The sequence below is a fragment of the Balaenoptera physalus genome (genome assembly GCF_965194825.1).
Source record: "Balaenoptera physalus genome assembly, chromosome: 1".
Lineage (NCBI taxonomy): Eukaryota > Metazoa > Chordata > Mammalia > Artiodactyla > Balaenopteridae > Balaenoptera > Balaenoptera physalus.
The window spans coordinates 187,289,778-187,315,492 of record NC_138882.1 but is presented as its reverse complement, the minus strand read 5'-3'; the positions used below and the strand labels follow the sequence as shown (position 1 = coordinate 187,315,492).

Below are 25,715 nucleotides of genomic sequence, written 5' to 3'. Positions count from 1 at the left end.
GCCAGGTGGGAGAGCCCTTTCTTTCCTCGATCCCTTCCATTCACAGCTGGGGGGCAGACAGTGTCTTGATAGAATCTTCTCGTGTCTTCTTCCTTCTGGAGACAAGTGTGACTATAGGTTTTCTGCTGGTCTTCCAGGTGGATTTTTCTGAAGCTTTAGGTATGTTAACTCAAGAAGGCTCCAACCATAGGCCCCTTGTGTATTGATAATAACAATGTTTTATGTATATTGCCCATTTACTAAGTGCCAGGCATTTGTTCTGGGCACTTTACGTTGACAAAGACTCTACCTTTTTTTTTTTTTTTTAATATTTATTTAGTTATTTATTATTCTGTTTGCACCCGGTCTTAGTTGTGGCACGTGGGATCTTTTTTTAGATGCGGCATGAGTACTTCTTAGTTGCATGAGTACTTCTTAGTTGCGGCATGCCTGCGGGATCTAGTTCCCTGACATGGGATCAAACCCCAGCCCCCTGCACCGGGAGCACAGAGTCTTACCTACTGGTCCACCAGGGAAGCCCGGACAAAGACCGTATCTTTAACCAAACTGTAGTTAGGCTCCTCTGAGCCCTCTTCTTGACTAGGCCTCAGCCCAGCCTTCTGCATCCTGCATAGGCCAGTTTCAGCAAGAATCCTGCTATGTCAGTTTAGCAAGAATCCTGTTAGGTCAGGCTAGCAAGAATCACCCTATCCTTGATGTTTCCTCTTAGTCATACTTTTGCCATCCACTGACCCTTCACTCTGCTGCTTGCCTATAAACCCCTACTTGTCCTTGGGGTACTCCGAGTTGGGCTTGATCTCTCCCTCCCCTATTGTGTTACCCCTGCCCCAATAGTCTTGAATAAGTTTTCCTTACCATTTTAGCAAGTGTCAGAATCATTTTTCCTTCAACATGAATTAGTTCATTTATCCTCACAAGGATCGTCTGAGGTCCGTAACTGTCTCCACTTTCACTGGAGAAGGAGGGAGGAGAGAGGGTGCCCTCTGGGATGAGACACCAGCTGTTGCCGCATCTGCAGTTTGTACCTGGACGTTCCCCCAAGCTCTCCTGGCTGCAGGTGGTCCCATCAGCCCACCTGCAGGGACTTCAACTCGGCGAGATATTGTGCCCTTTGCGACGCAAATCTGGATGTTCTCCAGCCGTGCCGGGAACTACCTGGGCAGTGGCGGGACTAAGGCGCGAGCAGCCGGACGCCGTCGCCTAGCAACCGGGCAACAGTCACGTGACCCAACTCACGTGCCCCTCCCCCCCTCCCCGGGGTGCGGGGGTTGGAGCTGGGGCCGCGGGCGGGGCGGAGCCGGGCAAGTTTGTTTCCCGAGTTCGTAGACCAGGAGCCCCCGCGGTTGTCGCGCAGATTCCCTCCGGCTTGGTCGTGATGGAGCTGCCCGCCGTGAACCTGAAGGTGGCGATAGGCGGGGCGGGGCGGGGGTGGCCCAGCCGCTGGCGGGCTGGCGGGCTGGCGGGCGGGCGCGGGGCGGGTCTCTCCGAGCGTGTTGGGCGTTTGCGCTTTTAAAGTAGGAATTTAGAGGTGAGAGGACCGAGAGTTTGGGGAAAGAGGGGTGGTAGGGAGAAAGAGAACGTACAGAGCCCAGGTGAGAAGGAGGTGGGTGGATAGACCATAGCAAGGAGAGGGATACAGAAGGCCAGCAGGAAAGACCGAGAGGAAACTGGAGGAGGAAAGGGAGGGAAGGGGCCCTTTCTTCCCGGAGTCACACCGGTCCAGCTGGGAGCGCCGGGCCCCAGAGGCTCGCCTTGGCCTGCGCGCGCAGAATTCCCCTGGAGAAAGAGGAAGGCGCGGGAGGGAGGGGGGGGAGGGGAGGTGCCCACCGAGAGCCCGAGGGGGGACTTAGAGGCGGCACACCTCCCCTCCACCGAGAGAGGGGCTAAACCTTTCACCTGCGCCCCCAACACCAACCTGGTAGCCTCCTTTGTTGGCAGATCAAGCTGTGATCCCGGACGAGTGGTTTTTCCAAGTTTATAAATTCAACGTCTTTATTTCGTAAGCAACACAGACACCAATAGAAGTTACTTAAAGCAGAAAACGCCAACTTTGCGCATTTAGGGAAACACTGGAGCTTCCTGGGGTGTCTTCATTTCCTGAGCCGTGTCCTCAGCTGTCAGGATGCCAGCGGCTGTTCTTTTTTTTTCCTCCCCGCCCCACCAGACCAGTGCTTCTTGGCCCTGTTTGGCACTGAGAGGCTGAAGCCTTTAGCTTTGGTCAGGAAGGTATGAACCTTGGACCAAACCTGCCATTTTGGGTCTCAGTGCAATTTCCTTTGAGACTGTATCCAGGAATGCCCTTTTACTCACGCATGACAAAGAATTTAGCACCCGTGGTGTCTGGTACTGAAGGAATCTCAGAGATAGATGACTACATAACATTATCCATATTTGGATTATTAGACACCGTCTGTGCTGTGACTTCACATGGGAAGACGTCCCTTGATACTTTCCTTAATACTTGCTTCAGCAAACCTCCCCGAAGCTTTCAGTCAACGGCTAGGGGGAGAGATGGCTGGAACAAGGGAATGGACTTGGATTGAAGGTTTAGCCGGGAAGAAATTTACATGAGGGCAACTGAGGTTTGGTGGTTTGGTGGTGTCAATACTCTGTTCCAGCCCGCGCGGGGTTAATGTTGACCGCCTTTTCTCTAATTAGAGATTTGCCTAAAATAATTGCTAAGAGGGAATGAAATGAGGGACAGAGCCGCAGGAATTGAGAGGGGAGAGAGCCCGCGTTTTGGGGCCATCTGTGGTGTGCCAGGTTATTTATTTAATCACATCAACCTTCTGAGATTTTTACAGATGAGCAAACTTCAGCTCAGACCAGGTAAGTAACTTGCCAAGGTCCCACAGAGATTTAGTGGCAGAGGCAGGATTTGAACCCATCAGGGTCAGGCTTCAAAGCTGTGTCCTTTCCTGGCCACCAATTAGTTAGGACTGACTTCTGCCTTGACATTTTCTGTCCACGGGGAGGGCTTAGTCTGTTTGGGGCTTTTTTTTGAGCAACTTCATGGGTGGGACAGGCCACACACGACCCCAGATGTGAGCTGTGCTAGCTTTGGGTGCCCGGAATGAAATGTCTGGTCCTTCCCTTGACTTGGGAAATAAAACATCATATCTCCAAGGGTCTTAGCTGATACCAGTCAGAGACAAGTAAGTGCTGTGAGGTCCTGAGCAGCTACGGTTGCTAGGTAACATACAGGACATCCAGTTGAATTTGAATTTCAGATCAACAATGAATAATTTTTTAGTATAAGTATATCCCAGGCAATGTTGGGGACATTCTAGCAAATTATTCATTATCTGAAATTAAAAACTAACTGGGTGCTCTGTGTTTTTGTTGTTAAACCTGGCCACCCTGTGGAGAGAGCTGTTGATCCTTGTTCACCGCCGTCTGAGTGGGGTGTTCTGAGACCAGAGCCCCTTGGGAGCTGGGGAAATGCACCCCTGTGGCCCTGCACTACCCCCTCCCTCATTTCACACATTCCTTGGGCATTGGCTCAATGCCTGCTTGTGCCCAGCTGGAGTGGGCAGTGGTGCCAGGTGAGCAGAAGCAACTGCCCAGGCCCTCTGGGCAGTCGCTAACCCAGCCCCACCCGTGAGGCAAGTCCTGAGCTGGAGGAATGTCACTGTGACAAGCTTCAAAGGCACTGGGCTTGGGTTCGTGATGTCTTGGGAGAAAGGCCCAAGGTGCAGGGGGTAGTGTAGCATGAGGAGGAGGGTGCAGCGGGTAGTGTAGCATGAGGGTTAAGAACTCTGGAAGCTGACTGTATAATAGTAATGAGGATGGCCACGTCTCGGGGGCTGACTACCTGGCAGGCATTGCATTGAATGTTTCGCACATCCCTCCACCTCTCTGTGGCCACACAACACCCTCGTGAAGCATTATCGTCCCACTTTACAGAAGAGCGAGCAGCAGTTCTGAGAGCTCAGGTGACTGGCCCAGGGTCACAGAGCTCTAAGTCACGGAGCTGGGGTCCAGTCCACATACTTGGCTGCAGTGCCCACACCATTAACCACTGCCCACCTCTGCCTCTGCTCTCCAGCAGCCCTGAGTGCCGTTCCCTAGCCTCAGCCCTCAGGGGTCCTCGGGGATCTTGCTGCCTCATGCAACAGGCCAACGAGTGTTTGCACAGGACCAGGAAAATATATTCTGGGTGTTTTTGTTTTTGTTCGTTTTTGGGTTTTTTTGGCCGTGCCGTGAGGTTTGTGGGATCTTAGTCCCTGACCAGGGATTGAGCCTGCGCCCTCGGCAGTGAAAGTGCAGAGTCCTAACCACTGGGCCACCAGGGAATTCCCTCCATACAGATTAATATAGAGAATATATTTTTCCTGGGAATTCCCTGGCGGTCCAGTGGTTAGGACTCAGCGCTTTCACTGCCCAGGGCACAGGTTCAATCCTGCAAGCTGAAAAAATACAAAAGTGCATGGTGACCTCAGGTCTGTCTACCACCCGTCTGGGAACTCCCACCCCAACCCCCTGTGGGCCCTCTAGTGGCAAACGAAGGGTCTAAGTCCTGGTCCGCAGGACCCTTCGGTTTCCCCCTTAGCCTTCCCTTCTCAAGGTCAAACCTCCTCATTTCCATCCACCCTTCCCTTGCTCGTCCAGATCCTGACCCTGTAGCACAGTGGATAGAGCACAGGCTTTGGGGCCAGACAGACTTCCGTCCAAAGCCAGACTTTGCTGCCTACTAGCTGTGTGACCTGGAGCAGATTTCTAAACCTCTCTGAGTATCAGTTTCCTCACCATAAAAAGAGCATAAAATTAGGCCCTACCTTCTAGGGTGATAAGAGGAGGATCTAGTGGTCCAGGAGGTGGTGTAGCATCACATTTTTATTAGCAGGAAAACTCAGACCAGATAGACCGATTCTGAGATTTGCATCTGGGTTCTCTTGTTTATAAGCATTACCATTTGGGCCAATTTACTTAATCTCTCTTAGCCTCAGTTTCGTCATAAGTAAAGCAGGATTAAAACTCTACGCCAGACCGTTGCAAGGATGACATGGGCCGAGTGTTCAGGGTAGTGTAGACACGTGACAGGCAGGTCTTCATCAGTAGCTGGGGTTGATGTTGTTGACGCTGTTTCTGGATGCCTGTTGCACACAGCGCTTCCGGTTAGTAAACAGGTACATCCAATGACCGTCAGATGCCTGTCTCTGCGGTTGAGGCACCCCCATGGGACACGTGGGTGATGGGTGCTGCCTCCATTTCACAGGGTAGGAACCCGGGGCTCAGACACAGGGGGACGTGGCCCCTGGACCAGAACCCAGGTCTCCTGCCCCCAGTCCAGCATCCTACGACCCCCTGCTGCCTTGGCCCATTGGCCCTCCCCGTCCCCCAGTCTTCTGACACATCGGACACTGGCTGGGAAAGGGCGGGGCAGCCCCCCCGGGCCGAGTCTATAGGAGGAGTCCAGGAGCTCAAGTCTCTGTTTCCTCTTGCCCAGTCGGAACGGTCAGGCTGCCCAGGCAGATTCTCAGGCCCCTCCCTCCCTCATTCTCTGTGGCAGTACCTGGGAATCCCCAGTATCCCCTTGGTTACCAGAAACCTCCCCCAGAGCCAGCAGACAGTTCTTTTGTGCTGAGATGAGGGCTGTCAGGAAGGGCAGAGCCAGTTTGGCTGGGTTTTTCTTTTCTTTATTTTTATTGGCATATAGTTGATTTACAGTGTTGTGTTAGTTTCAGGTGTACAGTAAAGTGAATCAGTTATACATATACACATATCCACTCTTTTTTAGAATCTTGGCTGGGTTTCATGTTGGAGCTTTCCTGCACATTAGACCCTTCTGGGCCTGGGTGGATGTGCCCTCCCATTACAAAGGTGGGGAAACTGAAGCAGAGGAGGCTTAGTCTTTGTGGGTTTCTTTTCCCAGGGCTGAAGAGAAGTGATCCACTAATGCTACGTTTCCTAAATATTTTAGAAAACAAAAGTGATGTCACACCGAGGGGATGTGTGTCTGCTAAAGATCTGCAGGCTTTCCAGATTATACTCTGTTCTGCCCAAAAGAGAGGGCCTAGTTTTGGACCTTAGCAGGTGCTCACTCCATATTACAAGCTTTTCTGGCTCCAGGAAAAACTATCCCACAGGTTAAACAGAATGGTTTCCCCACAGGCTTCCCTGGGTCTCAGCCTTTCCTCTTACCGTGATAAAGCTGGGCTCTGCAGGCCAAGAGCACCCCTTCAGTAAAGACCTGCAGTGTGCACAGTCTAGAGGTGGGAACCAGAGCACTTGGAAATGGAGACCGTTTCTGAAATAGAAGTCAAGGGAGGGATGGATTTGGTGTTGATTTTCGGGAGTGACGATGTGAGCTGCCTCCCCTGTGGCTCCTTCCTTGGTATCTTGTCTTAGTTAAAAACCCGACACCAGGACCACCGTGGCTGGCCACGTGTCGTGGCCTCTGGCAGGTCCCTTTCCCTCTGTGGGCAGGGTTTCCTGTTAGACAGAGGGGGGCTTTTAAGATAAAGATCAGAATTTCGCCCCACACCCTCCAGGCCCGGCCCTGCCCCACCCCCAGCTTCCCGTCCCTCCTCTCCACTCTCCTCTTCCACTCCAACCACATTGGCTTCTTTTCCGTTTCCAGAATGTTCCATGCTCCCTTCTGCCACACAGCCTTTGCAGGTGCTGTCCCTTCTGCTTGAAATGCTCTTCTTTCCCCTCTGCCCCTGGTTAACCCCTGCTCACCCCCTTCATCCCTCAGAGAAGCCTCCTAAGCACCTCTCCCTTGCTGCAGAATGAGGTTCCTTTTCCTTTGCTGTAACTTCCTTCACGGCAGGCTGTCTCATTGGGAATCCACACTCCTAAGGTGATTGTCTGGTGCACAGTGTCCCGCCCACCCCAGGTGTCAGGTCTGGGAGGGCGGCCCAGTGCTGCACCTGCCTAGCTCGCCTTTGAATCCCCAGGGTGGAGGCCAAGCAAGGTACCAGCGATGCCGGCTTAAACTGTACATGTTTCAGAAACTTAGCGCTGTGTGATCCCTCCTCTTCAGCCCCTGGGAAAAGAAACCCTCAGAAGGCTAGGCCTCCTCTGCCTCAGTTTCCCCATCTTTGTAACGGGAGGGCACATCTGCCCAGGCCCTGGGTCGGACAACACCTGGCTAAGTCAGGTTTGAAATGTGGCTCTGCTGTGCAACCTGGGGCAAGTTACTTACCTCTGAGCGTCAGTTTTCTCAACTGTAAAATGGGGGAAATTGTACCTCAGAGGATTGTAAGGATGAAATGCGTTCCTATGCACAAAAATCTCAGAATGCTGCCTGACACGTGGGAGGCACTCGGTAATAAACGAGGGAAGGTGATGGCAAAGATTCCTTCCAGAGCTAGCCTTCTGTCATGTAGACTCAACTTTTTCGGAGTCTCAAGACCTGTGTAAAGTCAGGTGCAACCGTCCTTACAGAATTGTTCTAGTCCTCTGTAGCCGGAGGAGGGATTCTTTGGGGGCTGTGGACCATACTCTGAGCTTTGTTCACTTCACTGAGCACTGGGGGTGAAGGTGGGGTATCCCGGGCGTCTTCCCCGGATGTCACCTGCTCCCCATGTGGAAAACGTCTATGTGTGTCTCAAGCCCAAATAGCTCCTCTCCGCTGAAGACCATGCATCCAGCGTGAAGGCGAGGAGCCCTGGTTCTGGAGTCAGACTTACAATTTAACTTGAGTTTTGCCATCAGTGGAATCACAATCAACTTAATTTACCTCTGAGCCTAGTTTTCTTGACTGTAAAATGGGAACGATTCTAGTATCTGCTCCAGAGGCTGTTGTGAGGCCCAGAGAAGGTCATGTGGGGCGCTGGGCCCAGGGCCTGGCACATCACAGGTGTGCCATAAATAGTAACTCTTCTAGAAATGCAGCCAGAGTTCCTTGTTGCAGGTGGCTCCCTCTCCTTCCCCCTTGCACCAGACCAGAAACCACTGCAATCCTTCCGTCCGCCCTTGCTCTCTGGGCCCAGCATGCCGTCCCTGCCCCAGGCTCTTGGCTTCCCCCTCCCAACTTGACCACTCCGTGCCGGGAGCAAAGCCCCTCAAGGGCCCCCGCCGACCACCAGGCCCCACTGAGGCTCCCGACTTGGGGCTCCTGGCCTCCCGCAGCCTCAGCGCCACCCCTGGCCCAGCCCTCCCCCTCCTCGGGGCTCTGGGTCCTGCGTCCCTGCCTGTGCTTCTGGTGTCCACTCTGGAACACCCCGCTCTCCCTCTCCTTTGCCTGGCTGGTCCCTGCGTCCCCTTTAGCACCGGCTCCGAGTTCCCTGCTTCTTTGGAAGCTCTAGCTGGCAGCTGCCCTGTCCTCCCCATAGCATCTGTTCCTTCTTTACTTGCTTTGCAATCAGGGCCCTTTTGATTACCAGGAGTAGAGACCAGTTCCAGTAAAGAGGACTGTCTTTGAAGGACATATGGGACAATAAAAAGGGTGGGATAGCGCAGAACTCTAGAAAAAAGCCAGGGGGATTTCTTTTCTTAACAAATCATAGCGTGTTACCTTCCTGCAGAAAAGCTTCTGGTGACATCCCTCAGTGCACTTGGGATGAAATCCATGCTCCTTGCCAAGGCCCTCAAGGCCCACCTCTCCCCTCTGGTCTTCTGCCACCGGGCTGCTCTCCCATTCCCTGGACGCACCCGGCATCCCCCCGTCCCCACACGGCACCCCAGCCCCAGTGTCCTAAGAAATCAGCCTCATTTGAGCTACCCCCCACCCCCATTTCCACTGAGGCTCCTCTGATTCCAGAGCAGATTCCCAGGTTCCCCAAAGGAGCCTCCAGCCTTTGGAAGCAGGAAGGGCTGTAGGTGTCAGCTGCCCCGAGGGAGTGGGGAGGGGTGACGTGGCAGCATCGCCTGGCTTGTGCCCTTCCTCCTTCTCTACCTTCTCTTCTATCACTGTTGGTGGTATTTCATTTCAACAGACATTGCTGAAGCCCTCCTAGGTGCTAGGCGGGGGCTTCCGGTGTTTTCTGGCTCCAAAAGCTTTCTTGCCCAGCCCCCTGCCACCACGGTGGTCACATTCACAGATCTCTTCTCCACCCACTCCCTGTTTTTGGTGTGCCACAGGCGATCCTCCTGCTTCACTGGCTGCTGACAATCTGGTGAGTGACTTTCTCTGTGTCCTGTTCTGTGTCCACCTGTCTCCCAGGATCTGGGTCCGCGTGTCTCCTTGGGGTCTTGTCCATGTGTGTCCTGGGTCTGCAGCCATGCGTCTCATGGACCTTGTCCACGTCTCCCAGCCCGTTCCGAGACTAAATAGCACCTTTGTCAAGAGCGTCATCAGCAAGCTCCCCACGTTCCAAGGATGTCAGAGGGGCAGGCAGTACCCAGAGGCCTTTGCCATCACTGCCCTAGGAGCTTCGAGCCCTCATCCTCAGGGAGGCAACAGCCCAGGGCAGTACCAACCGCTCAACCTTCCTCCAGACACTGCCCGAGCCCTTTGGTCTTGTCACCCCTCTGGTTCTTCCCCGAGGCCTTCGCATCTGGGGGGGTCTGAGGTGCTGAAGCCTGGGGGCCGGTCTCTTATACTGTGCTGGGGTGGATGTCAGGTAGAGCTCTGTGTGTCTGTGACCTTGGGTGAGTCACTTAAACCCCCTAAGTCATTTTCTCACCTATAAAGTGAGAGCATTACCGACCCTCCCACTTGTCCTGTAAGGTCATCGGAAGGTGAAAGCGTAACTTCTGAAACTGTAAAACTGCTAACCTTTATTGAGGGTGTCCAGAGGCCAGCTGCCAGGCTGGGCGCCTTCTGGGGGTTAGCTCAGCGGCTCAGCAAGTAGGCGCATGACACAGGGGTGAGGTCACTTGCTTAGGGGTGGACCTTCACTCTCACTTCACACCCCCTGCCCAGAGACGGCAGACTCAGGGTTCAGACTGACCCTGTTCAGGTCCTGGCTCTGCTATATTCCAGCCAGGTCACCTTGACCAAGTGACTCCACTTCTCGGGACCTTGGTTTCCATCTGTAAAATGGGTACAAGGAAGCACGCCACTCAGGAGCTGTGAGGGAGAAGCGTGGCAATGCTCTGCTCACCAGACACTGCCCAGGCCTGCACAAGGGAGGCCTGAGGACCTCAGGATTGATTTTCGTCATTACCGTCTGCTTTAGCTGTTGAGTTTCTGGGGAGATTTCTCTGCCAAACCAAGACTGGAGACCATTGAGCTCACGTGTGCGTTTTGCAGTTGTGGAAGTGCAGTGCGCATGTTAACGGGTGTGAATAATGGGAACAGTGATAATCATGGTTAATGACCTCGAGGAGCAGAGTCAAAATCCAGATTTCTCAGTCACATCCCCCAAGATTTTGAGTTGGTGAGGCCTGCTTTCTCAAAACCAAAAAATGAGATTATGTATTCTGAGTAAGGCTCGTTGTGCCCTACACTTAAGTGTTTTGCACATGTTTTCTGTATGGTACACGTCAGGGAATGCCATTTAAATTTATGAAGCACTCCACTGCGTGCTGGGGCTATCCAAGCTGAGTGAATACGGTGGATAAGAGCACAGCCTCTTGAGCCAGACTGCCTGGGTTTAAATCCCAGCTCTGCCACTTAGCAGCTGTGTGACCTTCAGCAAGTTACTTGACCTCTCTGTGCCTCTGTCTCCTCATCTGTAAAATGAGGATAGCAATATTGCCTCCTTACTGGGGTTGTTAAGATGCACATAAATGAGCGAATTTAAAGCACTTATAACTGTGCCAGATACTAGTAAGGGCTCTGGGTTAACTATTATTTTCTTTGAGTTGACAAACAAACAAGTAAACATTTCAGTTAGTAGCAATACCCTACAAAATAAAAGAGGGTGGGCATTGTGTTAGAAAGTGGTGAGGTGGTACTTGAAATGGGGCAGTCAGAGAAGGAGTCTCGGAGTTAACAGTTGAGGTGAGGCTAAAATGACAAAAAGGGACCAAGTGTTCAGGGTAGAGGGGACAGCAAGGTAATGAATGGGAGGTATAGGCTGGGCTGTGTCACCAGATCCCATAGGGCCCCATAGGCCATGGTCAAGAGTCCAAATTTTATTCCAAGAGAACTGTTGGAGAACTTTTAGCAGAGGAGTGACGTCTCCTGATTTACCTAACTGGTTGCTATTTATGAATGGCCAGGAGGGGGCAGGAGTGGAAGTACGGAGACCAGCGGGGAGAGGCTAGTAGGAGAGGATGGTGGTTTGGACCTGGAGGGACGTGGCCAGATTCCGGATCCGTTTGGGAGGCAGAGCGATGGGATGTGCTGACGTTTCTGGAGCACGGGGGGTGGGAAGGAACAAGGCCATAGACTGTGGCCTCTGCTCGTAGGGGCCCTGAGACCTGAGAGCCTTAGGAGGTGACCTGAGGGAGGGGTGGGCGCCTGTGGGGCGGCCACCTCCTGACTTGACTCAGGTGCCTCCTTCTCCCGCAGGGGCTGCATTGTGTTCCCGGGCGGCTACGCGTGGTCCAACTTCACCATCCTGGCCTTGGGCGTGTGGGCCGTCGCGCAGCGGGACTCCATCGACGCCATAAGTATGGTGAGCTGGGGGAGTGGTGGGAGAACTGGCTTAAGGGTGATCGTGGGCCCGGCTCCGTCTTCCCCTTCGCTCGTCCAATCTCCTCTCCCTTCTTTTTTCCCCATTTCCCACTTTCTAGAGCCTGCTAAGTAAGCCCACCCAGGCTAGCAGCCCATGTGCACCTTCACTAGTCTGGCCTGCTTCTCTGCCCGCCTGGCTCCGAGAGCCCGGAGTCTGCTCATTTTCTCCCCAGGAGGGGCGTGGGGTGGGCTCCCACCAGTGTCCCAGACTGGCCCTTCCCCGAGGGCAGCGGGGCACGCGCCAGTAACCCACCTCTAGGGCCCTCCTAATAGGGAGAGATGTGGCCGGGAGGCCTGTGAAGAGGGAACTCCACCACCTTGTGAGGTCGGAGTGGACACGGTCTGGCTGAACTGTCCCACAGGGGAGCTTCCCAACACCCGCTCAGACCCAGATGGCTGTGAGCACCAGCACCGGCCTCTTGGGACGGCTGAGAAGGGATTTCTTTGGTGGTGAAGATGGAGCAAGTGAATTCTGAGGGACCTTCCATCTCAGAGGCTCTGGACCCAAGTCTTGTACCTCGTCGTGGCCTCAGGATGAGAGGAGGTGGGGGAAGGTGCTGTGGCCCCGCACCCCTGCTCGCGGCCTCACAGCCCCCAGTCGGGCATCTCATCCACAGAGTCCTGCCTGCTGGCTCGATCTGTTCTCCAGCAAACCCCAAGGACAGAGTAGGGCACGAATGGAGCTTCTGGTCTGGTGTATATGGTGGGAGAGTGAGGGGGTGGGACAGGGGGGCAGCGGGCTCGTAAACCCGGAGGACATGTGGTCACCCCTGGGCCCTGCGCCCGGCCTGTCTTGCAGTTTCTGGGTGGCTTGGTGGTCACCATCTTCCTGGACATCATCCACATCAGCATCTTCTACCCAAGGGCCAGCCTCTCGGACACAGAGCGCTTCAGCGCTGGCATGGCCATCGTCAGCGCGCTCCTCAAGCCGGTCTCCTGCTTCTTCGTCTACCAGATGTACCGGGAGCGCGGGGGTGAGCTCCTGCTCCACGTTGGCGAGGCCAGCGCCTCCGGCCGGCTCCCCGACTCCCCTCTCGCTGGCCCAGGTGCTGGCACGCTGCCATCTCCCCACCTCTCCCCGGTCTCCACCTTGTCCGCCCCCTAGCCCCGGCCCCAGGGAGCCAACCTTGCCCCCTGAGATAAGGGCTCGAGGTGCAGGGCGGGGCTTGGCGTGGGCTCTGGGAGCCAGGCTGGACCGTGTGCAAGTTTCTGGTCTCTGCTGCAGGGGCCCAGGGGTTCTCCCGGCCGTCCCCACCTGGTATGACCTTTCCCTGGCACCAGGCTACGGTGCCGGGTCCCCCTCTCAGCTCAGACGTGGGTGCAGCTTGGGGCGTGATCCAGTGCCCCAGGCAGCTCTGGGCAGTCTGTGGCCCGAGGCTTGTACGCACCTGCAGGGCCAGCTTCCCCTCTCAGCTCCCTCCAGCCCCATCGCTGGAACCCCCCTCTCCTGCCACATACGGGGTCTGGGTGGCCAAGGGAGGGGTGGTGCTGGCCTAGGCCGTGGGGGCCCCGGCCAAAGCCAGCCCTGAACTGCAGGCGCTTTCCCTCAGCCCAGACCCGCTGCCCGCTCCCATGGCCTCTCTGAGCTGTACCCCTTCTCGTGGTGGCCCTTCCCCTGCCCTCTCTGACGCACATTCTCACCTCCTTTCTCTCTCTCTGAGAGAAGTGGGGAGAGGTGTGGTCCTCTGCCTTTCACTTCTGAGAAGAGAGGCCCAGAGTGGCCCTTGACCGGCTGGGAGAGCAGCTGGGCTAAGGGCAGGAATGGCCAGGGGCCACCCACCCTGGGCAACCTCAGCACTGCCCAGGCCTGCCCGGGGGCGGGGAGGAGCCAGTGGCGTTCCTCCATTAGACAGATGAAGAAACTGAGGCCCAGGGCCCTTGGGGCCTGTTCAGGAGCACAGGACAGGTGTGCAGAGTGCAGAGGGGAGTGAGGGGTGTGGCACTGAGAGCCCTACAGCCTGCCTTGCACCCTCTGGGCTCTGCCACTGTGCCAGCTCTGGGGCCTTCTGGACACAGTCACACTGTATCCGCTCTGTCTGGGAGAGGAGCCGGAGGGGAGCCCGTGGGCCCAGGGCTGGGCGTCCCTTGGCCAGATTCCTGAGCATGTGCTGCTCAGAGAACCACTGAGGCCTAATGGCTAAGAGCCCCGTCTTTGGGCTCGTGCTGCTTAGGTTTGAATCCTGGTGTCCTCTGCTTCAAGCTTTATAATCTCAGGCGAGTCAGTTTATCTCTTTGACCCTCAGTTTCCTCATCTGTAAAGTGGGGACAATAAAAAACCTGCTCTGTAGGGTTACAGGAGGACTGAATAATATATGCTAAAGGCTTGGTGCCTGGGGCTGCTGCCACTGTCACTGTCCTGGGTGTTGGGATGCCCAGCTCTGGCCTTTCTGGTCGAGGGATAGGGGGATGTTGGTTTGGCCTTGTGGAATGTCCTAAGTGCTCACCCTTCACTTTTTCTTTCCCTCCATCTCCCCCGCCCCCTAGCTTTCCTTGGACCTTCACAGGAGCACAGTGCCTACCAGACGATTGACTCTCCAGAAGTGCCTGCCGACCTGGAGAGCAGGGCTCACGTCCCCCAAAGATACTGAAGCCAGCCCGGCTGCAGCTGGCCCCAGCCTAGGGGCCAGTTTGAGGAACGGCGGGGAGGGGTGGGAGGAGGCTGCATCACCTTCTTGGTGCCTTGGATGTCATTCTAGGGGCGCTCCCATCCCCCCACCTTTCTCAGAACTAATGTGGGATGTGTCCTCCGGTTCCCCATCTCAGGGGTTCCCTGAATCAAGTGCCCTGAGAGGCCAGGAGCCCCTGTGCACACCTGTCCCAAACTCCTCGAGGCCTCTCCTCCCTTCCAGGTGTCCCACTGGTGCCAGGCTGGGAACTGTGGTCGCTTTTGTCACCTCCACCCTTAGCTGCTCCGTGCAGGCCCCGGGCCGAGCCGTGCCTGAGCCTGGCGGGGTCAGGCCTCTAAGAGCCAGTGATGCCTCTACCCCACGCCTCTCCCGAAGTTGGCCAAGCCCTCCCGCAGGAGCTCTGAGCGCTTCTGGTCACGCTCAGCCCCAGGAGTGCAGGGGTGAGGACCCCCGGCTTCTCACTGCCTAGTCACTTGGGGCCCAGGACCCCGGCACTGGAGGCTGGTGGTGTCTGCAGCCTCAGAGATGCACCACCGCCTCCAGCTGCCCTTCTCAGAGCCATGGCATTAAAGTTCAGGGAATCCTGTAGCTGAGTGTGTTTTGGCCACGTTTAATCTCCCATCAGGGCTGGAGCCTGGACTTGCCATTCCTGGGAAGATTCCTGCGAATCCCCAGGGCACCAGGCCTTAGGTGCCCATTCTCTTGTGGCAGGAGGAAGCAGGGGCTCACGACCAGCTGGGCCTGCTCTGTGCTCGGCTCCGGCCCAGCCGAGGCCCCAGCAGAGGACGGCACCGTTCAGTGCGGCAAATGGGTGTCCGTTTCTCCGAATTCAGATGCCTCAGGTATTGGTTTGAATCCCGCCCTGCCCCTGACTGTGTGGCCCTCAGGCCTCCGTGTCTGCTGGAGGAGGGCTAATGCCTGCCCAGAGCGTGATGACGCAGCTGAAATGTACGGTGCCTGGCCCTCGGGAGGGCTACCTGCGTGACAGCGAGGTTGGCGGCGGGGCTGTTCCTGGAGCCCGTGATGATGTTGGGTCAGTGGGCCAGGGGCGGTCTGCTCCTCTCAGACCCTGTGTCTTGGCCTCAGAGCAGACGGGGACACCTGTCCAGAAGCTCCAAGGATCCCATGGCCAGGGCCCTACCCCACTCCCACTGGGATGGCATTGACCACTGGACCCCAGGTACCTGGGCTCTTTCAGGCCATCCTGGCTCGTCCCCGGCACAAAGAGGTCAAGGCCTGGTGCACAGCCCCCTCTCCCCATTCTTCTGTATCTGTACATCCAAAGAAGCTGAGTGCCTGCCACATGCTCTGCTGGGGCCTGGGGCTACAGGGGTGAACTCAGGTCCTGCTCTCGGGGGGAACAGGCATTAGGAGTCCTCTGTCAGGAGGCGAGAGCCCTGAAAGAAGGAACATGGGGCCTCCAGGGAAGGGACTTGTGCTCTGGGGCCAAGGGATGCTGGGTGGCTGCAGCTGTGGAAAACCGGGAACAGCCTCATAGTCAGACGGGGGCGGACAGATAAGCCATGGTCCGTTCATTCTAAGGAATACTGTTCAGCAGTTCAAATGAATAAACCAGGCCTATTTCTATCAATGTTGGTTCCCCCCGAACGTTGGTTGCAGAATGGCACATGTGATATGAGAGCGTTAGTGTGAATTTTAAAACCTCTCAGCAATACCCTGTATTGTTCGTGGCGTATATGCGGTAAGATGTAAAAGCATCAACTAGAAGGACCCATGTCAGGCGCATGGTTGTGGCCTTGGGTAGGGGAGAGGAGGCTGGCACTCAAGTTCCAGTTCTCTTGCTTATACCAGTTCCTGGCACGTGGGAGGCTTGCAGCGTATACGCTCCTGCATCTGGATCCTGAGCGTGTCAGATTTCTCAAGGAAGGAAGAGGCGGGGTGGGGGGTACAGATAGGAGAGGCTGTGTCAAGCAGAGGGGGAGTATATTCAGAGACCCCAGTTCCTTATAGTCTCAGACCCCCAAGTTGAGCGGATCCTTGGGGAGAGGGCAGAGGAAGGCCCCTGTCTGAGGTGGAGCTCCCCAGGAGCAGACCCTGAAAGGAAGCGTGTGACGTGGTGCAAAACGGGAGCTGGGCTTTCTTGGTCATCTGCCAAAGCTACTCCAGGGTTGGGGGACAGTGACTTAAACTTTCAGGCTGCTCTGGCTCCCTGACCATGCAGGCAAGGTGGCCCCAGGAAGCCAAGGGCCGTCCTGCGAGGAGAGGCCATCAGAGGCACATGGGAACAGTGAGGGCCACCAGGGCGGCTGCCGCTTTCCACACAGCAGGTCTCAGAAGGGAGTGTCTAACATTCATTCAACAAGCGGTCAAGAGTCGATGGGAGCTGGGCAGTGTTCTAGATGCTGGGGACACCCCAGTGAGGGGAAAAAGCCCCTAGTACCTGGGAGATTCCATTTTGCTCGGGAGGTTTTAGGCAGGGCACAGCTCGGAGGAAGGCCTGAGCAGGCATGCGCCTGCCCAGTCTGTTTGGGGGCACGGTCAGGAGGCCAGAGTGGCTGCAGCCGAGGATGGGAAGAAGGAATGAGGTCAGGGAGGCAGCAGGGGCCAGAGGGGTCAGAAGGTCATTTCAAGGACTTTGGTTGAGTGTGAGATGGGAGCTGCTGGAGGGCTTTGGGCAGAGTTGGACGTGGTCTGACTTACATTCTAAAAGGACAGTGTTAGATGGAGAGGTGGAGGTGGCACCGGTTATCAATCCAGGGGAGTCCTCCAGGCACTTCCGCCCACGGCAGCTTGGTATTGGAGGCGCCAAGGAAAACAGACGCTCATGCACTGATGGACGGCGCCGGACTCAGGCTGAGAAGAGACAGCAAGATCGGCTTCAGTAGTGGCGTCGGCCTTCTGGGGGCCAGCGGGTCTCTCCCGGCAGCTGACGGGCAGTTTGCCTGTGCTCGGCCCTCTCATGGCGCAGTGGAAGGACCCCATCCCCTCCCCGAAGAGGACAGATAGAGCAGTGGGGTTGGCCGGGTGCCATATGACACACAGGCTTAAGCAGAACAAAGGAGCACACACTGGGCCTGAAACCGGGAAAGATGCTCCCACACGGGGCGCCAAGCTCGGCAAGGCTGTGTGGGCTCTTTGTCTCTTGGTGAGGAAGTGTCCCAGGCCAAGCGGGATGGAAAGGCCACGTGACGGAGATTACCTCTCCCAACATGGCAGCTCTTGGATCTGTTTTGAAGGCAGAGCAGCAAGCTTCACTCACGGACTGGATGTAGGAGAAAAAGAGGAGATCAAGATTGCAAGGTTTGGGGCTCGAGCAACTGGAGCTGGCACTCGCCAAGAGGAGACAGGGAGGTCAGGTTTGGGGCAATGATGCGTGTGGCCCCCTTTGCCTGGCAGAGCAATAAAGCTATTCTTTTCTACTTCACCCAAAACTGTCTCCGAGATTTGACTTGGCCCCGTGCACAGAAGCTGAGTTTTCAGCATGAGCAAGGCCAGGAACTCAAGTCTCCAGTGGGCCGCACTTGAGGTAACGGGGCTTTCCAGCCAGATATTCTCATTACCGTGTTCTTTTTATTTATTTATTTTTTTGGCCGCACCGTGTGGCTTGCGGGATCTTAGTTCCCCACAGGGATCAAACCAGGGCCCACAGCAGTGAAAGCGCCGAGTCGTAACCACTGGACCGCCAGGGAATTCCCCCGCGTTCTCTTTAAAAGGCCAGTTTCTAAAGGGATTTGGAAAGAGTCCATATTTTAGTCTATAGGGTTTTCTCACATTCTAGAAACTGTCAACCACAGGAAGCAGATTCCTCTTGTCTCTGGTCTCCTGCTGGCCAGGGCTAAAGTCACTTATCTTGTCTGCAAATCTTGTATCCCTTGTCTTCACAAAACTGAGCCTTCCAGATGGAGGAGCCAGAGGAATTGCCCCGGGAAGGTCAGTGTCTTTTCCCGTTGGCCAAAACTGGACCAGAGCAGGGGCCCGCCAGACACGTCCTCAAAGTCTCCAAATCAGCCTGGAAATTCCAACTCTCCAAACCAGCTCTGGAGCCAGCGAGTCTTGGTTTTAATCCTAAATGCAGCCTCTGACTGGCGGTGTGAGAGACTGGATGGTCTCTTAACTTCACTGAGCCTCAGTTAGATAAATGATACATCTCATTGCCTGTGTTAATTATTCAGAGGGAGGGATGACCAATGTAGGAAGGAAAAAGTTTTTCTCAACCCTCCTAGGGTCCCTGGCTGGGTCTGAAAATTAAACAGAGTTTTTTTTTTTTTTGGCTGCGCTTTCAGGATCTTAGTTCCTTGACTGGGGATCGAACCCACGCTCTTGGCAGTGAAAGTGCAGAGTCCTAACTACTGGACCACCAGGGAAGTCCCTAAACTGACAGAGATTAACAGGAGAAAAGCATACAAAGTTTTTGAATTTTTATGTATACAAGAGAATGGAGACCCAAAGAAGTGACCAGAACAGGAAGCTTTTAGACAAAGAAAAACAAGAAATTTGTGAAGAGTTGACAAGACAAAGGTGTTTGGGCTTGGGATTGTAAATGGTAAAGAAGTAACTAGGAAGATAAGGGTTTAACAAGGTCTGTTTTTACAGACTTTTTGGCCAGAAATTCCCTGTCTCTGGTGATAAGAATGTCTTCTTTCCTCGATACAGGGGGAGTTCCTTGCACATGGGAGTTTTATGACCTGTTTCAGGGAAGAAGGGCAGGGCTGTGGGGGAAGGTCAGAGGGACATTCCTGCTTCTGCTGTTTTCTCAAAAACTCCTTCAGGGACTTCCCTGGTGGTGCAGTGGCTAAGAATCCGCCTGCCAATGCAGGGGACATGGGTTTGAGCCCTGGTCTGGGAAGATCCCACACTTCAGGGACTTCCCTGGTGGTGCAGTGGCTAAGAATCCGCCTGCCAATGCAGGGGACATGGGTTTGAGCCCTGGTCTGGGAAGATCCCACATGCCATGGAGCAACTAAGCCCGTGTGCCACAACTACTGAAGCCCGCACACCTAGAGCCCGTGCTCCGCAACAAGAGAAGCCACCGCAGTGAGAAGCCCACGCACCGCAATGAAGAGTAGCCCCCGCTCGCGACAACTAGAGAAAGCGCGTGTGCAGCAGCGAAGACCCACAGCAGCCAAAAGTAATTAATTAATAATTTTTAAGAAACTCCTTCAGCTTAAAATATTCAATATGCCAAGGTGCCGTATTTGGGGGTAGCATGTCTGACCATCCATTTATCTATTCGTTTATTATTAATTCTATAAACCTTTATTGAATGCGTCCTACGAGTTTTCAAAAGATTGCAAAAATTGTCAGGAGACAGAGGTCAACAGATTATTATAAAACATTATATCAGAGATCTAAACTCAGAATCACAGATTTGAACTTGAAGGGAGCTTAGAGCTCCCCAGACCAGCGATTTGAAAAGTCTGTTTTATTTCAAACACTTTGTTCAAAAGACATCTTACCCAGTATATGAAACAGAGCTAGACTGACAGAGCACACCACCCTCACCCCATCACCACCGCTACTCTAAGGTAGGGTCCCTGGAGCACAATATGAAAACTGGTCCCCTAGATCCTCCTTATTCCGCAGCTGGGGACACAGCCCCGGAAGAGGAGACCTGGACAGGGCACATGGAAACTTCTTGATTTTAGAGGCAGAGTGTGACAGTGTGGAGGCTGGGATGTCAGGTAGAGTTTCAAAGGAAATAAACAGAACTTCTACAAGTGAAAAACACAGTGACTGAAGTTAGAAAGTCAATGGATAGGTTAATTCATAGAAGAGATCTACCAGAGGAGAGAATCGGTAGCCTTGAAGATAGATGTGAAGGAATTACTCAGAATTCAGCAAAATCAGACAAAATAGTAGAAGAAACAAAGGATAGAGTCAGAAGGTCCTATATAAATACAGTCAGAGTTTCTGAGGGAGACAGTGGGAGAGGCAAAATCCAAAGAAATAACGGTGGAGAATTTCCAAAATGGAAAGACACCAAGCCCCAGATCCAGGGAGTCAAACAATCTCCAGACAGAATACATAAGAGGAAACCCACATTTACAGTCATCATAATGGAACTTTGTTCACTCACTGATGTATCTTCAGCACCTACAACAGTGCTGGCACCCAGTAAGTGCTTTATAAAAGTCATGGAATGAATAGATGAATGAAAACAGCAGAACACCAAAGACAAACACTAAGATCCCAAAAGCAGTTAGACGAAAAGTTATTGTCCTAAACGGAATGACAATTGTCGACTGAAAAAGAAAAAGCACAACCTAAAAGTTGAGAATTATGTTTTATTTGACAGACAAAACTGAGAACTAAAACTCAGGACACAGCCTCTCAGATAGCTCTGAGGGACTGCTTCGACGAGGTGAGGGGGGAACCAGGATATAAAGGAGTTTTTGCAACAAAGACCAGGTACTGGGAACATCAAAAGATTACCAAAAATTAGGGCTTCCCTGGTGGTGCAGTGGTTGAGAATCTGCCTGCCAATGCAGGGGACACGGGTTCGAGCCCTGGTCTGGGAAGATCCCACATGCCACGGAGCAACTGGGCCCGTGAGCCACAATTACTGAGCCTGCGCGTCTGGAGCCTGTGCTCCGCAACAAGAGAGGCCGCGACGGTGAGAGGCCCGCGCACCGCGATGAAGAGTGGTCCCCACTTGCCGCAACTAGAGAAAGCCCTCGCACAGAAACGAAGACTCAACACAGTCATAAATAAATAAATAAATAAATAAAAGAACGTGAATTTCTTTAAAAAAAAAAAAAAAAAGATTACCAAAAATTAAAGAAAAGCAGACATCTCAGGTTAATGAATTTAGCACTTTTCTATGTATGGGAAGATGCAAAAGTCTGGGCTCCTTGAAATCATTCCTTTGATATGCACCTCAGCTATCTGGGGCCAATATCATGTGCTTTCTCATCCTGAGTCTCCTCAGGGCGCACCTTTGGGGGCAGCTGTAATGTGGTGGCTTGATGGCTGCAGCATCCTTTGTTTACTGGTATGGCAGGCAACATTTTTTCCTTCACACAATTATACTGGCAGCTGATGTCTCAACAATAACAATAGGAGTCAGAAGACAGAGGAATGGTATCTTTAAAGTGGTGAAAAAAATTACTGTCAATCTAAATTGTGTACTAATGAGTTATCTTTCAGGATGAAATACATGTTCAGAGGAACGCCAATGGGGATGATCACCAACAGACCTTCCCTACCGAAACGTATAAGAACCTTTTTTTGGAAGAAGGAAAATTTTCCTTAAGGAAGATCTGACACGCATGAAGGAAATAGTAAACATGTGGTTTAGTGTTCAAGACAATAATAATCTATGTCAGGAGGAGCTGACGAGACACAGTGTTACAAAGTCCATTTTTGTCTGGAAGGAAGGTAAATACCGGATTAACTTTACACTTTGTTAAATTAAATATACATATTAAAATGTCTTGGATGCCTACTGAAAGAAGAGAAATAAAATGTGTAATTTCCAAAACAATGGTGGGGAAAAAAATGAAAAAGAAAACCTTGGTCAATTCTAAAAAAAGGCAAGAAAGGAGAAAAAAAACATGAAGTTTGACCATTAGCAAGCATAAAAATAAGATGGTTATATAAATATATCATAATCATACATTTGTAAATGACTTTAAAAAATTCCAGCCGCTTTGTGTTTTAAGAGACACACCTAAAATATACAGACACAGGAAGGCTGAAAGTAAATCAATGAAAAAGTTAAGCCAGGCAAATGACCGAAATAGAGCTGGTAGAGCTAAATTAATATCAGGTCGACTTGACTCTAAGGCAGAAAGTACTACTAGACATAAAAGAGGACTTAAGAGGAAGTAATAATCATCCCCTCCTTCAAGAATTGCTTTAGAGTTTGAAGGCTCTTTGGCATTTATTTATTAAACGTTTGATTCTCCCATCAAACCCATGAGACAGTACAGTAGGTGTCACCACTCCCCTTTTACAGAGGCGGAGCCTGTGGTTCAGAGAATTTAGGGACTTGCCTGAGGCCACACGGCAAGGGAACTGATGTTGATCACAGGTCTTCTGACTCCAGGCCCAGTGCTCTCCCTGTTTAGAAAAGAGAAAACGTAAAGGAAAGAGCAGGGCAGGTCTGGGTGGGGAACAGCATGGGCAAAGAGGTTTGGCAGGTAGAAAATGCCCGGAGAAAAGTATGATTGCGCCAAGGACACAGCGCGGAGGGGAGTGGGGAGGGCGGAGTCCAGCCCGTTTCGGAGGGAGCCGAAGGCGGGCAGAGTTCTGTCTTGCACGTGGAGAAGTTTGCACGAGGCCACCTGCCTTGCCTCCGGGCACACCGTGTGGGGCCGGAACCCGAGGACCGCGAGCCTCACCCCCGGCCCCCGCCCCCACCCCCACCCTGCCCCCCGCATCCCCAAGCGCGCATGCGCACAGACACCCCACCCCACCCCACCCCCGCCGCCAAGTTCTCAGCTCGCGTGGAGGCGCAGGGGGCACCCTCCATGCTGCAGCCCCGCACTGGGCAGGCGCGATCTTTGATGTTCCCGCCCCCCCCCCCCTCCTCCGCCTCCACCTGCCTGGATCGTTAGCCGTCCCGCCTGAGATCCCCTCCAGGTTCAAATTCGACTGGGTGAAGGTGGACCAGAGGAAGATAGAGGCGCGGGAGGGCAGGTCCAGGAGGGCAGAAAGCTGAGTCTTGGTGGGAAGAGAAGAGAGACTCTTATCCCCTTAACTGGACAAGGATGAGGGTGGAGTGGCGGGGGGCAGACGGGGTGGGAGTTGAGGAGCAGATAGATGGGCCGATGAGCCCAGGCGTGGGATGAAGGGAATTAGGGGTAGGAAGGGATACCGCGGATTGAGCTGTCTCAAATCTCCTTTGTTAAGAGGTGGGGTTCGGGGCGGTCCTGGTTAGGAGCATGCGCTGCGGAGATAGCTCCCGGGGTAGCCCTCTGCCACTGCTACCCGGCTATAAGGCCTTGGGCTGGGCAGGTAGTCTCTTTAAACTCATCTCTAAAACAAGGAGCCTACTTCTTAGGGCTGCGGTGCAGGTTAAATGACAGGACGCCTCCTAAAGGCTGCATGATGCTTAGCCCGATCCAGTCACTCCTTTAACACAATGTATAAGCCCCTACTGTGTGCCACATACTCTTTACTCTATGTGCTGTGAATACAGCAGGGAAGAAAAGAGACAGTGGCTCATACATAGTCCACTGCAGAGAGAACAGCAAACACTAATTTCTGCAGTCTGTCAGGTGGTGATAAGTCATGGAGAAAAATCATGCAGGGTAAAAAGAGGCGAGCGTGGTGAGGGTGGGTGTGGGCAGAGTGGTCAGGGAAGGGCTCCCTGTGAAGTTTGAGCAGGATTGGAAGGAATGAGGGAGAGAGGGAGAGAGGGTTCTGGGCGGAGGGGACAGCAAGTGCAAAGGCCCTGAGGTGGGAACGTGCACAGCATTTGGGAAGCACAGTGAGGAGGCTAGTGTGTTAAGAGCAGAGAGAGCGAGGGGAGGGAGTAGAGGGGGAGGGTGGGTAAGGTAAGGGTGGGGAGGAGATAGCATAGAGCAGGGGTCAGCCAACTTTCTTAAAGGCCAGAGGGTACATGTGTGCAGCCATAGACAAGCATAACCAAAGAGATAAGGCTGTGCTCCGACGTCACTTTGTACATATTAATAAGGTCGCTGAGAGAGGGCTTTGAAGACTTGGTTGAGGATTGAGTGGGTTGGGGAGTCTTTGGGGGTGTTTGAGGTGAGTCAGGACACAGCCTGATCTCAGTGTTCACAGGGCCACTCTACCCTCTGTTGGGAGGAGGCTGTCGGATGTGGGCACAGGGCAGAAGAGGGGAGACCAGTTAGGAGGCAAGAGGAGGGGATGGCTTGACCCAGGGAGGTGAGGATGAGGTGGTGAGCCGGGGCAGATGCTGGGTGTCTTTGGAAGGTGGAACAGACGGGATTAGCTGATGGAGTGCACGTGATGGGAGGGAGCGAGGAGTCAGGATGTCCAGAAGGAGCCGCCCTTCTGGGAGAAGAGCGGGATGGGAGTCTGCGTGAGAACCATCCGAAGCTGAGGTCACCTGGGGTGCGAGCATCAGGGAAGTGGGGGTCCCAGGGATGAGCGCGGAGAACAGGAACCAGCAGAAGAGGCTGGAAAGAGCACGCAGGCAGGGGGGAGGGAGGGATACTGAGAGGTGGCAGCCTGGAGTCAGGGAGGCAGGGGCTCCGAGGAGGCTGTGTGATCACTGCCCTGCCGCCTCTGCTGCCTCAAGAATACTGAGGGCTGGGACTTCCCCAGCGGTCCAGTGGTCAGGACTCTGTGCTTTCACTGCCGAGGGCCCAGGTTCGATCCCTGGTTGGGGAACTAAGATCCTGCAACAAGCCGAAGGCTTGTGCCAGGGGCTTGGCACTGCGGAGGTCACCTGGAGGAAAGGCGCTTTGGGGTGAAGGGAGCCCAATTGCACTGAGATCAGCAGAGATGGAGGTGGGGGAGGAATTGGGATTTGGGGGTGATGAGAAGGGGAGAAATGGCCTGAGTCCTTCTTGGAGGCTCAAGAGAGGAGTGGGGTTTTTTTTGGTGTTTCGCTTTTTTTTTTTTAATTTATTTATTATTTATTTTTGGTTGCATTGGGTCTTCGTTGCTGTGCTTTCTCTAGTTGCGGCGAGCGGGGGTTACTGTTCGCCGTGGTGCGCGGTCTTCTCATTGTGGTGGCCTCTCTTGTTGCGGAGCACGGGCTCTAGGTGCGTGGGCTTCAGTAGTCGTGGCACACGGGCTCAGTAGTTGTGGCTCATGGGCTCCAGAGCACAGGCTCAGTAGTTGTGGCGCACGGGCTTAGTTGCTCCATGGCATGTGGGATCTTCCTGGACCAGGGCTCCAACCTGTGTCCCGGGCATTGGCAGGCGGGTTCCCAACCACAGCGCCACCAGGGAAGCCCTTGCTTTTTGTTTTTAAAGATGGAAAAAAATAACCACTTGTTGAAGTGCTGATGGGAATGAATCCGTCAGGCAAGGGGAAGTGTTGACGATGGGGGAAGTGACTTTGGGAGCAGGGACAGGGCACGGACACATCATAGCCTGTGTCCCGCCCCCCAGCTCTGTGCCCCAGTGGGCGTGGGGGGCTGAGTCAGCTGTGGAGGTCGAGGGTGCTTTTCCTGATTCACAGAATGGGACCTCGGAGGCCAGTGGTGGCCCTGGGTGCTGGCCTTGGGCAGGGGAGTCGGGATGGCCCCCAGAGCACAGAGGAGGGTCAGGCTGGGGGTGGGACCACACAGGATGGGGGAGGGGGCGGGAGAGGCTATGGGCATGAAGCTGGTGAGCGGGGACACTTGTGGCTATTCTTTTCTGATGGCCCTCTTTGGTGGGTGAAACAGGAACAAGGTCTGCTGCAGGGGGTGAGAGGAGAAGAGGCGACAGAGGCTTGAGGACAGCAGAGAAAGTGTGAAATAGCTTCTAAGAGGGTGGGGAGGAGGGGACTAGAGTCTGATTCTCCAGCAGCCTTGGGGGCCCGCTTGAGATTGAAGGTGGTAATTTCGGAGCGAGGCCACCAGTGCAGTTGTAGGGTTTCCTTTAGTCACTTTAACCTATGTTGTGATTTTGCTGCTTGAGTGGCAGAGAGAGGGAGCCGGGGGTGTGCAAAGGGGATGGTTATTACGCCGG

General features: G+C 53.9%; 1 protein-coding gene across 8 annotated transcripts; it reads left to right on the top strand.

The window, feature by feature from the left end:
- The first annotated feature begins 1,245 nt into the window (after nt 1-1,245).
- On the top strand, nt 1,246-15,733 carry AGTRAP (angiotensin II receptor associated protein). 8 transcript variants are annotated; one of them, XM_082469240.1, is made up of 5 exons: nt 1,246-1,402; nt 9,031-9,065; nt 11,351-11,456; nt 12,315-12,489; nt 14,000-15,733. In XM_082469240.1, exons 1-5 carry the CDS (start codon nt 1,376-1,378, stop codon nt 14,101-14,103), a joined length of 447 nt encoding a protein of 148 aa, XP_082325366.1. In that variant the 5' UTR covers nt 1,246-1,375; the 3' UTR covers nt 14,104-15,733. The 8 variants fall into 8 exon arrangements, 6 of the variants coding, with proteins under 6 accessions (XP_082325366.1, XP_082325364.1, XP_082325363.1 ...); XM_082469238.1 differs by having other exon boundaries at nt 12,315-12,561; XR_014265664.1 differs by lacking the exon at nt 1,246-1,402 and adding an exon at nt 2,599-2,829 and having other exon boundaries at nt 12,315-12,561; nt 14,000-14,135.
- The last annotated feature ends 9,982 nt before the right edge of the window (nt 15,734-25,715 follow it).